The following is a 13,606-nucleotide window of genomic DNA, read 5'->3' as shown; positions in this document are numbered from 1 at the left end:
CACACAGCGGAGGGTGTATGAATTACAGCTACCTTTGACATTTCATGGATCATATTTCACCACCAAGTTCAAGTCAATTTCCATGAGCACTTAGACTACTACATTAAACTGTGATCTAATACTTCGCCCAGCCATGATGAGACTTAATTAGCCCGGCAATAGGCAGGTGATTAGATTTGCGTCAGGAAAATATTATCAGAATTTTGATGAGGAATTGAATTACGTGTTGGTTTTTTTCTGACTGGACAGGCAGCTCTGAGAAGCTCTGTAATGAAAATGTACTATAGTGATAGTGACGTGAAGGTGATTGTGGTTTATTTTTCAGTAAGGAAACTTGAGCTTGATATATGATGATGTTACTGTACAGGGAGGGGTACTTCACTCTCATAATATGTTATGTGTGATTTTTCACAGAATCCTCATTAATCTTTTTTTAAAGGATGTATTGCTACCTGATCTGGCCCTTAAAAATGGCATTTGTTTATGTAAGCCTATGTAGTTGAATTTATTTGAATGTAAAAAAATAATGTAATTTTATAAAAAAATCAGTTCATTTAGAAATTACAATAGGATTTAGAATGCTTTCCCATTGTATTTTCATTAGTACGATTTTTGGACCATACAGGACATAAATTCTATCAATAATAATTAAATAATAATAAAATATTATTGGGGAGTTTAAGCAGAACAAAATCTCCAAACAATACCAATTAATTAATTATGTTTATGTTTTACAACAGTAAAAATCCTCTCAGCAAAGCAGTTATAGTAAAATGTGTTTATATAACATAATTAAGCCATTTTAAGATTATACATTACGAGTTTTAATTTTCTTCAATATCTCCACATGTACATATACCAACAAAATTATAGATACCATTAAGATACCTTTGAAATGTATTAATCTGGGTACCCCTGTGAAATAAAGTAAATCATATTAATCGACAAATGTAATCTTATTTAAGCCATAATATGGATGATGTTCTGGGAATGTTAAAATAGGAGAATATTAGAATAACATCAGAGGAATATTAAAATAATGTTCTGGGAACGTTAAAATAACGTTAGAATAATGTTCTACAAATCAAAACATACCAACAACACATGACAAAAAACAGAAACTGACTAACATTCATTTATCAATCTCTTTATTGAATAATTACTTTATAATTAATATAGATGTGATCATGTGAGAGTAAATAGAAATCTGGATAGATTTGACTCCCTTACTGAAGAGAACTTGATGTTAAATAATTGATAAGTTTTTGTTTACAGACCAAAAGAGGCATGTCTGTTTAAACTGTACAATTCAGTGGTAAGAAATAAATGTAGCCTACTGATATCCCACTTTAACATAAATAAACACCTCCATTTTTTATGAGTGGGCTGCAAATTTATGTCAGAGAGATGAGCTACAAATAAAAGAGTATTACGAGAGAAGCATGTAAGAGAAAGACAATATACACAAATACAAATAATACAAATTACTACAATTTGTTTTCCTTTTCCACTCGATACAAACACATACTAAATACTTGCTGGCAGCTAGTCATAATGGTTTTTACATCAGAAAGAAAGTTCAAACATGTTTTACAATAATCTCCTTAGGAAACTGATCTCAGCGTCAATCTGCAGAATCTGAAATAATGTTAATAGCAGGCATAAATTGCAAAACATTGTTTATACTTTAAAACTGGATCTGCAGTTATTGAATCTGTCACTTTGTTTTAAATTTTCTCCATCCTCCCTGCCTGCGTTTTTGACTTTCTCTTCTCCTCACACCTTTTTTCCCCCTACCACCTCCTCATTCCGACTTTCAGGCAGAGCTCCAGGTGCCCCAGAGCAGCAGTAGAGTCATGACATAGATGAACATAATCAGCAGGTACATGCAGAAGAGGAGCCTGTCCACTTTCAGGCACAGTTCCACCCAGTAGGACTGTGAGCTTTCCTCATCGTCCTCCTCCTGAAGGTACAGCCTGAGAGACATCACCTCCTGCAGGATTTTCTCCAGTGGAGAGTCACAGTTTGAGACATCTGTCAGGGAGAACAGGTCTGGCTCTGGAGAGAGATCAGACCCGTAGCCTGAATCAAAGAGAACACTATTAAGCCATTTAGAAGCATGTGGTATAGTATGTGAATGTGACTATTGCATATACAGGTCCTTCTCAAAAAATTAGCATATCATGAAAAGGTTCTCTAAACGTGCTATTTACCTAATCATCTAATTAACTAATTAACTCTAAACACCTGCAAAAGATTCTTCAGGCTTTTAAAAACTCCCAGCCTGGTTCATTACTCAAAACCGCAATCATGGGTAAGACTGCCGACCCGACCCGACCCTGTCCAGAAGGCCATCATTGACAACCTCAAGCGAGAGGGTAAGACACAGAATGAAATTTCTGAACAAATAAGCTGTTCCCAGAGTGCTGTATCAAGGCACCTCAGTGGGAATTCTGTGGGAAGGAAAAAGTGTGGCAAAAAAACGCTGCACAGCGAGAAGAGGTGACTGGACCCTGAGGAAGATTGTGGAGAAGGACCGATTCCAGACCTTGGGGGACCTGCGGAAGCAGTGGACTGAGTCTGGAGTAGAAACATCCAGAGCCACCGTGCACAGGCGTGTGCAGGAAATGGGCTACAGGTGCCGCATTCCCCAGGTCAAGACAATTTTGGCCTACAGAGAAGCAGCACTGGACTGTTGCTCAGTGGTCCAAAGTACTTTTTTCGGATGAAAGCAAATTTTGCATGTCATTCGGAAATCAAGGTGCCAGAGTCTGGAGGGAGACTGGGGAGAAGGAAATGCCAAAATGCCTGAAGTCCAGTGTCAAGTACCCACAGTCAGTGATGGTCTGGGGTGCCATGTCAGCTGCTGGTGTTGGTCCACTGTGTTTTGTCAAGGGCAGGGTCAATGCAGCGAGCTATCAGAAGATTTTGGAGCACTTCATGCTTCCATCTGCTGAAAAGCTTTATGGTGATGAAGATTTCGTTTTTCGACGACCTGGCACCTGCTCACAGTGGCAAAACCACTGGTAAATGGTTTACTGACCATGGTATTACTGTGCTCAATTGGTCTGCCAACTCTCCTGACCTGAACCCCATAGAGAATCTGTGGGATATTGTGAAGAGAAAGTTGAGCTACGCAAGACCCAACACTCTAGATGAGCTTAAGGCCGCTATCGAAGCTTCCTGGGCCTCCATAACACCTCAGCAGTGGCACAGGCTGATCGCCTCCATGCCACGCCGCACTGAAGCAGTCATTTCTGCAAAAGGATTCCCGACCAAATATTGAGTGTATAACTGAACATAATTATTTGAAGGTTGACTTTTTTTTGTATTAAAAACACTTTTCTTTTATTGGTCGGATGAAATATGCTATTTTTTTTTTTAGGAATTTTGGGTTTTCATGAGCTGTATGCCAAAATCATCAGTGTTAAAACAATAAAAGACCTGAAATATTTCAGTTGGTGTGCAATGAATCTAAAATATATGAAAGTTTAATTTTTATCATTACATTATGGAAAATAATGAACTTTTTCACAATATGCTATTTTTTTAGAAGGACCTGTATATATATATTAGGAATGCCTGTTCAATTTCTCATTAATCCAATTATCTAATCAACCAATCACATGGCAGTTGGCAGTATATATAAGGAATGCACAGAAATTAAAATTCTGGGCTGAAACTGAAAATTCTGGATGCTCTTTTACAGTTTTTCTCAGTCATTTTGGTACTTTTCTCAGATCAGAATTGAAATTCTCAAAACTTCCTGTTCAGTCTTCACATCGTGTCACTTGTGCACATCAAAAAATCAGTTTCTTGTTTTTTTTTAACAAGTCGCAAAGGATTATGTAAATTCTCTGCAGTTTCCTAGATTATCAATTGCTTATGTCATGATCAAAATGTATTATATTGGGTCTCTGTTTAAAGGGGGGGTGAAATGCTGTTTCATGCATACTGATCTTTTTACACTGTTAAAGACATGGATTCCCATACTAAACATGGACAAAGTTTCAAAAGTTAAGGTGGACGTTTGATGGGAGTATTTCTTTGTCAAAAATACTACTTCCGGTTAGTCATAAGTTTCGGCAAGTTTTTTGCGATCATGCGTCCCCTTTGACGTTAATGGGGGCGGAATTTCCTTGTATGGGCTTTACGGACAATTCTACCGGAAGAGCATGAGAGAGAGAGAGAGAGAGGGAGAGAGCGAAAGTAACAGGCTACGCCCATCAAAGCGCTGGCTCGTAGGCTGCTGCACAGGTGATGTGCACAATTACAATGTCACCAAAAAAGTGCGTTTTTGTTTGCCAGACCAAGACAGTCCTGCACAGATTCCCCAAAAACCCAGCGTTAAGGCAACAGTGGATGTAATTTGCTTTTCCGGATCAGCAACTGAGTTGCGCGAATGTTTATATCTGTTCGCTGCATTTCGGTGCCGACTGTTTCATAAACAAGGCCCAGCTCGACGCCGGATTTTCCCGATCGCCTAATGCTGAAGGATGGAGCAGTCCCAACGATAAAGGTCCCAACGTTAGAACCGCAGGCGGTGAGTGAGACTGCTTGAAATGTCTGGGTTTTTGCCTATGCTCATCAAGTAGCCCAAACATGATCACGTATAGTTAATTGATCAATGGAGCATGTGATGTGTAGTGCGTGTACATTTGTTTAGCTGGCCACTATATGTGTAACTTTATGTTTGTGTATTGTAAAAGCACTCCAAACAACAATACACAAAGAGTGGGGAAATATGTTGAACTAAATAAGCACGCTTCTTCATTCAAATGCGCTACTATTCCGTGTCTTTCTATGTAAACACTAACTTAACCTGCCGTGCAAAACCAGTCCGCTTACTAACGTCTACACAAACCACGCGTAAACACACACACACACACACACGTGCACAACTGCACTTCCCACATGTACACCTTCAAAGACAAAAATACGACGATATAATTCAAGTATAAATATGTAAATAACACAAGCCGCTAAGCATATTATATAGTTAGTGTATAACTTGTACCACATAGAGACGTCCTGCTCTAGTCGTTTTTGCTGCTGCTCCTGTTCAACTGCAGCCTCTGGGTCTGATTCCGGATCATAGATGTATAGCTGTATCTGATTAAAAGCCATATTTTTATTTTGAATAAAGTTTTTTTCCCGCTGTTAGGGATGACAGCTTTACGACGCACTCGACTCAACACAATAGCAGCAGCGTGCACACGTCATTATTTAGCTCCGCTCACACGATACGCCCCCACCCGCTCGGCTTTTTTCGGAAAGACTCGGAACAGCGCATCTTTCTTATATAATTATAAAAAAAATAAAGACTTTTCGGAGATATGCAGGATGCAATGCTACTCTATAGGTACTCAAGATTGACATGACACTGACTGAAACTGAGTGTTTCACCCCCCCTTTAATAGTTTCACCCCCACAACATTTCGGCATTATTTCATAGCATAAGTCTTTACATGAAAAATGGTTGAACAAGTTGTCATAATATGTCAAGCATATTTCTATACATTTCCATTAGACTTTTTTTCTAAAGATTTTCGTTGATGTGGATGAGAATTTGTGGCTCAACAGACGGGAACGTCTGGAGGTGTAGGTAACTGTACTGTAATTCCACAGTACTGCTCAGTTTTCCACCAGGATATTGTCCTATGTTCAAATTTCAATTTTTTTTCCTTTTCTTTGTGCTATGCAGTGCTGTCGTATCCCAATGACATGGTCTGCCAACAAATTACAGTACACACAGTAAAAGCATACATGTAAATTCTTGTCCAGTCTCTTGCAATCAATAATAATAATGAATAATTCATTACATTTATATAGCGCTTTTCTAGGCACTCAAAGCGCTTTACATAGAAGGGGGAATCTCCTTAACCACCACCAATGTGCAGCACCCACCCAGATGATGCGACGGCAGCCATATTGCGTCAGAATGCTCACCACACACCAGCTGATTGGTGGAGAGGAGACAGAGTGATGAAGCCAATCAGGATATGGGGATTATTAGGAGGCCATGATGGACAGGGGCCAGTGGGCAAATTTGGCCAGGATGCCGGGGTTACACCCCTTCTCTTTATCGAAGGACATCCTGGGATTTTTAACGACCACAGAGAGTCGGGACCTCGGTTTAATGTCTCATCCAAAGGACGGTGCTCATTGACAGTACAGTGTCCCCATCACTATACTGGGGTGTTAGGACCCACACAGACCACAGGGTGAGCACCCCCTGCTGGCCTCACTAACACCTCTACCAGCAGCTACCTGGTTTTCCCAGTTTGTCTCCCATCCAGGTACTGACCAGGCTCAGCCCTGCTTAGCTTCAGTGGGAAACCAGTCTTGGGCTACAGGGTGATATGGCTGCTGGTTATCAAATTCCCACATACACTAAGGTGTAACCTACAATTTACAATAGTTGTCATCAAAACTTTCACCATATCAACATCCCTCCAGAGTACACTGTTATATTGAAAACATGACTAAGCAATTTGACTGTTATCCATACACAAGGACTTGTCATTCTGATGGCGCCTACATGATATTTACTTTTGAGAGATGAACGAAGGATTTCGAGTAAGAGACATTTTGCTCTTTGTACAAATTGTTTTGAGAAATGCACTTACCATTTGGCAAATGTCGAGGATGATTCGAGAAATGTGCAAAAGTGACTGAGAAAAACTGTAAAAAGGATTTATGTATAATAAGTCTTTAAGTGCACATGAGAAAAAAAATATTTGGTTACATGATGGAGTGTCACTTTCGTGGTCCCTTTGAAATCCATGGATCCACAATATTCAAATTTTCTGAGATACTGAATTTGGGAATTTCCTTAGTTGTCAGTTATAATTATCAAAATTAAAAGAAATAAACATTTGAAAAATATCAGTTTTTTTGTGTAATGAAAGAATATAATATACAAGTTTAACTTTTTGAATGTAATTAGTGAAATAAATGCACTTTTTGATGATATTCTTCTAATTATATGACCTGCACCTGTATATAATGTTTTGAATTAAATAAATGCTAACAATACAATATTAGTACTGTTAATATTAAACAAATGAATGCTGTAAAAAAATATATATATTAAAATATATATATATATATATATATATATATATATATATATATATATATATATATATATATATATATATATATATATATATATATTTTTTTTTTTACAGCATTCATTTGTTTAATATTAACAGTACTAATATTGTATTGTTAGCATTTATTTAAAACTAATATCAGCATATAGAACCTGTAAACAGCATAATAACTGGGTGATATTCTCTCGCCTACCCCCTGACTGGTCCATATCATCCAGTGTCTTCATTGAAGTGAAAGCGCTCTCAATAAAGCTCTGGTCCATTGAGCCATATTTGTCTAGCAAGCAAGCAGATATGGACATCTCCTTGACTTCTGTTTCACTGTAATGCAAAAGCTTCACTACGAAAATGGACAATGACAAACTAAGCACCAGCAGCGCCATGCAAACAGCAAAGAAGACCCCTATGGCAAAAAGAGAGACATTGTTGTCAGTAAGGTGAGGGTGCAGCCCATCAGTGTTGTTAACAGGGGAACATTGTAATTAGGAAGGCTCTGCCTGTACTATACCAATGAGGGGTGTTTTAATGGCTGTGGCAGGGATTTCATCCATCAGATTGACTCTGATTACAGTGAAGCCCAGGAGAATGCTGGTCTTGAAAGTGATGCGAGTTCCACTGTTTGGAGGCAGATAGAAACTGGTTCAGCACCTTCAGAGAGAGAGACAGAGTGGCTGAAACTGAATGTTCTGTGGGTGATATTTATTTCATCACTTGCCATCAGAAAAATTTGCTCTCAGAGTCTGAAATGGCTGTGTCTGAAGAGGAATTACATAACAAGCTTAAGCCTTCTCCCCATTTCCTGGATTTGCTAAATCGGTCCAATTTCTCATTCTAGAACTGAAATTGTTTTCCCACACCTCAGCTCCCCCTGAGAACCCAACGTCACCGCCATTGAGCTATTTCCTCTCACTGCCCCTCATCTGGATCAGGACCATCCATTTCACTTTCCTTATTTAAGGTTGCTTAAGCTTTCACAGTACAACAAAGAGCAATTTCATACTGACTTAAACATGTTCCCTACCCATTTGCCCAATGAGTAAAAACACAAATATGGATCTCTAAATGGCTTCAGCAATGAGCCGCAGAGCAAAGGTAATCAAAGAACACAGCCGTTTCCATGGTGTGTGCATCTTAGTGGAACAGGGTGGATTGCTCACGAGCTTTGAGCTATTGGCCAATTCCTCCCACTGAACACGACGTTCATTGATCAAATGCCAGAAAGACAGTCTCATTATCATCATCCTTGCTGTGTGTTGTCTGCCGCTAAGCCTCATCTATTAGCATTAGTGTGACTCCACTAACAGCCATGCAAAGGTTGGAGATGGGTTGTGGCACATCAGACTGTGTACTGCCAGTACTCTAGTGTCCGGCGGACTGTTATGTGCCTAATGTCTCAATCAGTCTCCGAAATGGACATCTGTCAAACACCAAATTCAACATTGAACATTTATTATTTCATTTTATTAATTTTAATTATTTAAATAAAATGTTAAATTTAAATGGAAATACTGTATATAATGTAATATAATATTTTGAAATTAAATCACATTTGATTTTAAAGTCACAATGTGAAGGAAATAGTGACATATCTTTCCTATATTGACATACATCTGAGTGAAGTGATTGAAAAAGAAACGTAGAGCAGAGACTTGGCTCTGTCTATCGGTTGTTGATTAAATATGAACTTGCAGTTGACTTTAATACATTTTAAGCAGACAAAATTATTGTCTAATAATAATAACTCCAAACTACAACTACTAAAATAACTTGGCTGAATATATATATAAATACCTAAAGGATTATTAGGAACACCTGTTCAATTTTTCATTAATGCAATTATCTAATCAACCAATCACATGGCAGTTGCTTCAATGCATTTAGGGGTGTGGTCCTGGTCAAGACAATCTCCTGAACGCCAAGCTGAATGTCAGAATGGAGGGAAAAAAGGTGATTTAAGCAATTTTGAGCATGGCATGGTTGTTGGTGCCAGATGGGCCGGTCTGAGTATTTCACAATCTACTCAGTTACTGGGATTTTCACACACAACCATTTCTAGGGTTTACAAAGAATGGTGTGAAAAGTGAAAAACATCCAGTATGCGGCAGTCCTGTGGGCGAAAATGCCTTGTTGATGCTAGAGGTCAGAGGAGAATGGGCCGACTGATTCAAGCTGATAGAAGAACAACTTTGACTGAAATAACCACTCGTTACAAACGCGGTATGCAGCAAAGCATTTGTGAAGCCACAACAAAAATTGGACAAAAATTAAAATTGGTTTCTTGAACATGACAATGAGTTCACTGTACTAAAATGGCCCTCACAGTCACCAGATATCAACCCAATAGAGCATCTTTGGGATGTGGTGGAACGGGAGCTTCGTGCCCTGGATGTGCATCCCACAAATCTCCATCAACTGCAAGATGCTTTCCTATTAATATAGGCCAACATTTCTAAAGAATGCTTTCAGCACCATGTTGAATCAATGCCACATAGAATTAAGGCAGTTCTGAAGGCGAAAGTGGGTCAAATAGTATTAGTATGGTGTTCCTAATAATCCTTTAGGTGAGTGTGTATATATATATATATATATATATATATATATATATATATATATATATATATATATATATATATATATATCCACATAAGCGCACTCACGTTAAGCAACATACAATATACAGCAAATCTCAACTGCTTAATTGTTTATATCATTGCAGAATGTAAACTTTATTATCGCCCAGGTCTAATCAACAGGCATAGAGATATAAGGATATTATTAACATTAACGTTTTCTGTAAAGCTGCTCTGAAACAATGTGTATTTGAATACTACTAATACAAACAAAATGAAAATTTTAAAATTTTAATCTAAAGCTGTCAATGGATGTCATTTTTACTGATTGAATAATCCTCACATTAAACTGAATCTGCGCGTAGTATCTGTCCTCTAGATCCAATGTACAATAGTGAGAAGGGACAGACAGCAGCTCCCATTCACCATCATTCATGAACCCTCTTGTGTCATTGGCGATTTCCTCAGCAGGCCTCCACAGAGCTAAATCCACTTCACTCACTGTCAGAGAAACACATCAGCAGTTCATTGAGTTATTGTAGAATTAAGAGTTGGCAGGTTTGTACAGAGCTTATTTAAAGTGTCAGCTTTTGAAAGATTCTAACCAGGGCTTATCAAAGTAATCACAGGAACTCTCATTATATGGAGACTAGCTTGTTTCCAAAGGAGTGTAAGCGTGAGCTATGTATGAGTGAGTCATTTACCTGAGTGGAGCCAGCTGCGAAAGGTCAGAGTGCAGTTCTGCTTGTCAAAGGGAAAGGCATAAATCTCCAGGTGACAGGCTGAGACCACCTGGATGGGTTTGTAGTTTTTTACTATTCCTGAGCAGTTGACATAAACATATGGGATGACTGGGGATTTGCCAACATCGACGCTGTAGAGAGAGAGAGAGAGAGAGAGAGAGAGAGAGAGAGAGAGAGAGAGAGAGAGAGAGAGAGAGAGAGAGAGAGAGAGAGAGAGAGAGAGAGAGAGAGAGAGAGAGAGAGAGAGAGAGAGAGAGAGAGAGAGAGAGTCAGACAGACAGAGAGAGGAAGACACATGATGCAATGGAAGTATAACTTGACAAAATTAATTTTCAGAAAACAAAAGGAGCTTATAATGTGGGCATGAAAGATATATCTATCATGTACATACAATTCACTTATGATGACATCAGGCACCCAGATGGCATCGGAGGACAGCGATATTTCAGTGATTCCATCAAACTCTTCAGGATCCCAAACAAGAAACTCATCGTTCCAAATCTGAAACATTAGAGTAATGTGGTTTAGTGTTACCACCTAGCAGCTCCCATGAGAAAGATTCAGATCGCTCAAACGTTCAGATTTCATGCATTTGAAAATCCGATTATTGTGTATGTGTTTCTTTGCTGGACCTGTCTCAGAAAGGTAATATTAAATGTCTTTTATAAATCTCCTCTTTATTCATTGCATTATTCTTTTAAAGTAATAACTGTTTGTTGTAATAACTTGTTTGTAAATGACATGCCATTTATACTTCGGTATGTAGCTATATCTCTTGTGAAATATAAATATTGGTTTGTTGATAATATTCAGAATTAGAGTACATGTTCAGGTTAAAGTAATTAAAAACCATTTATTAAAAAATACATATTAGACTAATCTGGGGTGCGTTTCCCAAAAGTATCGTTAGCCAGCTATGGTAGCAAGTTCTGTCATTATCAGCATAGTTCAACCAGTCAGTGTTTCCCAAAGCCATAGTTCCAACTAACGTTCGCAAACAGCATCGAAAACTTGTGTGGTTGCAACGACGGCTCTCGACCTGTGGTTAGAAGCATAGATTTTTGTTTGAAAATCCTTATCTTGAGAAAAATAAGCAAGCTGACATTTTGTACAATCTATATCTTTTATTTGGAATACATTCAAATGTCGTTTATGTCTCTTAGTTTTGTCAAGAGATTTCAAGCACCTGTTTTGAAAAGTGCGCATGTGCTGACGTGCTCTAGTAAGTAAGAACGAGCCTATTTGAATCTGGAAATAAAGCAAAACTGAGAAAAATATAAATTAGTCCTCAGTTGCCATGTCCATAATTATTTGTAAAAACTTAAGTATATCCACCACCTGCGTAACATCATTAACCAATGTGGTTTGGAACTACAGATTTGCGGCAATGGTTTCAGGAAACAGTTGTGACTAGCTTGTTTTCTTCAACAATGCAGCATACTATGGTAGTTAAGCAGTGAATTACGTTGTTGTACGGGAAACCCCAGAATAGTATTTTATGCATATACAACCATGCTGCTGATTTCATTATGAATAATTACCACTAATTAAACAAATTACTTGATACTAACTTGGCGATACCAAATACTGGTGGTAACTTTCTGAGTCTGTCCATCCTGTGAAAAGACAGGTGCAAAATTACTTTATTATACTGACATGGAAATCAAAGACTTTAACACCTGTGCTTAATGTTTATTTAGTTAAAAAAAATAAAACTGTGAACACTCCTATGCATTGCAATTTGCACGCATTGCATAGCTTAAAGTGAAAGATATATATGCAATATTGATCATATGATGAGCAAATAATACACATTATCTCTCTAAAGGTTAACATGAACTTACCACATCCAGGACAGACTGGATTATAAGGTCAATGTAAATGGTAGTTGGTTTGGTCCAGTTCTGGACAGGCCGAACTCCATTGTTGTATTTGCGAAGCAATAACCTGGTGAGTTGGTTAAGAGCAGATCTCTTTGGTTTCTCTGGGACTAACTGAGCCTGTGGAATAACTGTACAGAAATGTTTATAAAGGCAGATATTGGTTGTTATAATTATCAGTAGGGTTTGGCATTTTGTTATTCCATAAAATGCACAATAATTACATAATTCACTGAAAGGTTAGTTGGCTTTTTAAACTGTCTTAAAAGGTTTAGATGTGTTGCATCCTTTGAATAATAAATGTTAATGCAAGCAGCTATAACTTTATTATAGTAGCCTATACTTAATACAGTAAAAACAAGAAGCAGCACTGGACTTACCTGACAGTAACAAAGATACCAAGAGGACAGGACTCATCCTGCCAGTTAAATTCCAAGTTAAATTTCAAGATAAATTCCAAGATAAATTCCAAAAATGCAAAGATATTCAAATCCCTTTCCACAGCCTTTGTCCCAGCTTTTAAAATTGTACCCTATTACAAAGTGCCTTTTATTCCGGCAGAGTGCCATGGAGCATCAGAATGGTCGTTGTACACATGACTGCAACAAATGCACAGCGGCAACTTGCTCACCACTCTAGCAAATTGATTTTCCATTATGATGGTAAGAAGATCTGGGTTTAGTGAATAGGATGTGTACTCTGACTGCTCAATTCATGGACCCTATATACTACTAGAGAATAATAGGTCATGCTACACAATGCTAATCACAATTACGCAATCAAAATATTGTCAGTAAAAACGTCCAAAAACACATTTAGTTCTTATTTATATATTGGGCATGAGCAGGATATTAATGCTGCTTTTCTCAATTGGTGCATTTTAACAAAATCATTGTAATGTGTTTTATTTACTTTGTAATATTCTTTATCAAGAAGTCTTAGCCTAGGCCTATATGTATTAAAATACACAGTAAATCGAGTGTGTAGCATCATGTGTAGCATAGCTGTTTTCAAACGGCAACCTCTACTTTAAAGAACATGTTCTTGCTTTTTATTAGCTACATGTTTCAAAGTTTAGGACAGGCTGTGTGTGAAAAATCTCACCATACAAACCATATTGATATTGTGAGATATATATATTTCAATTTTGAGTTGCATTGTAACATAAGTTGGCTACAATAGGACTAGGCCCTGTATATTTATTAAGCTTTTTAAAAGTAACAGTATTGTCGGAAAAATAGCGTACTATTATCTACTATTACTGTTATCAACGAAATTAAACAAAATGACTGTAA

The 13,606-nt window shown here is 37.7% G+C and overlaps 2 protein-coding genes across 2 annotated transcripts; both read right to left on the bottom strand.

The window, feature by feature from the left end:
* Window positions 1-1,247: 1,247 nt before the first annotated feature.
* Window positions 1,248-7,428, bottom strand: LOC137046619 (5-hydroxytryptamine receptor 3A). Its single transcript, XM_067423907.1, has 2 exons — window positions 7,312-7,428; window positions 1,248-2,082 (listed from the first exon to the last, which is right to left on the bottom strand). The coding sequence occupies exons 1-2, from the start codon at window positions 7,418-7,420 to the stop codon at window positions 1,817-1,819; spliced, it is 375 nt and encodes a 124-aa protein (XP_067280008.1). The 5' UTR covers window positions 7,421-7,428; the 3' UTR covers window positions 1,248-1,816.
* On the bottom strand, window positions 7,421-12,728 carry htr3b (5-hydroxytryptamine (serotonin) receptor 3B; the record flags this gene model as incomplete). The annotated part of the gene is made up of 9 exons (XM_067423081.1): window positions 12,692-12,728; window positions 12,276-12,442; window positions 12,003-12,047; window positions 10,823-10,932; window positions 10,393-10,562; window positions 10,032-10,189; window positions 7,830-7,873; window positions 7,627-7,754; window positions 7,421-7,521 (listed from the first exon to the last, which is right to left on the bottom strand). Coding segments are annotated over exons 1-9 (960 nt in total), but the record flags the coding sequence as incomplete, so codon positions are not given.
* Between the last annotated feature and the right edge of the window lie 878 nt (window positions 12,729-13,606).

The sequence above is a fragment of the Pseudorasbora parva genome, chromosome 18 (genome assembly GCF_024679245.1).
Source record: "Pseudorasbora parva isolate DD20220531a chromosome 18, ASM2467924v1, whole genome shotgun sequence".
Lineage (NCBI taxonomy): Eukaryota > Metazoa > Chordata > Actinopteri > Cypriniformes > Gobionidae > Pseudorasbora > Pseudorasbora parva.
Note: the sequence above shows the minus strand (reverse complement) of the source record. Positions and strands in the feature narration are given on the sequence as shown.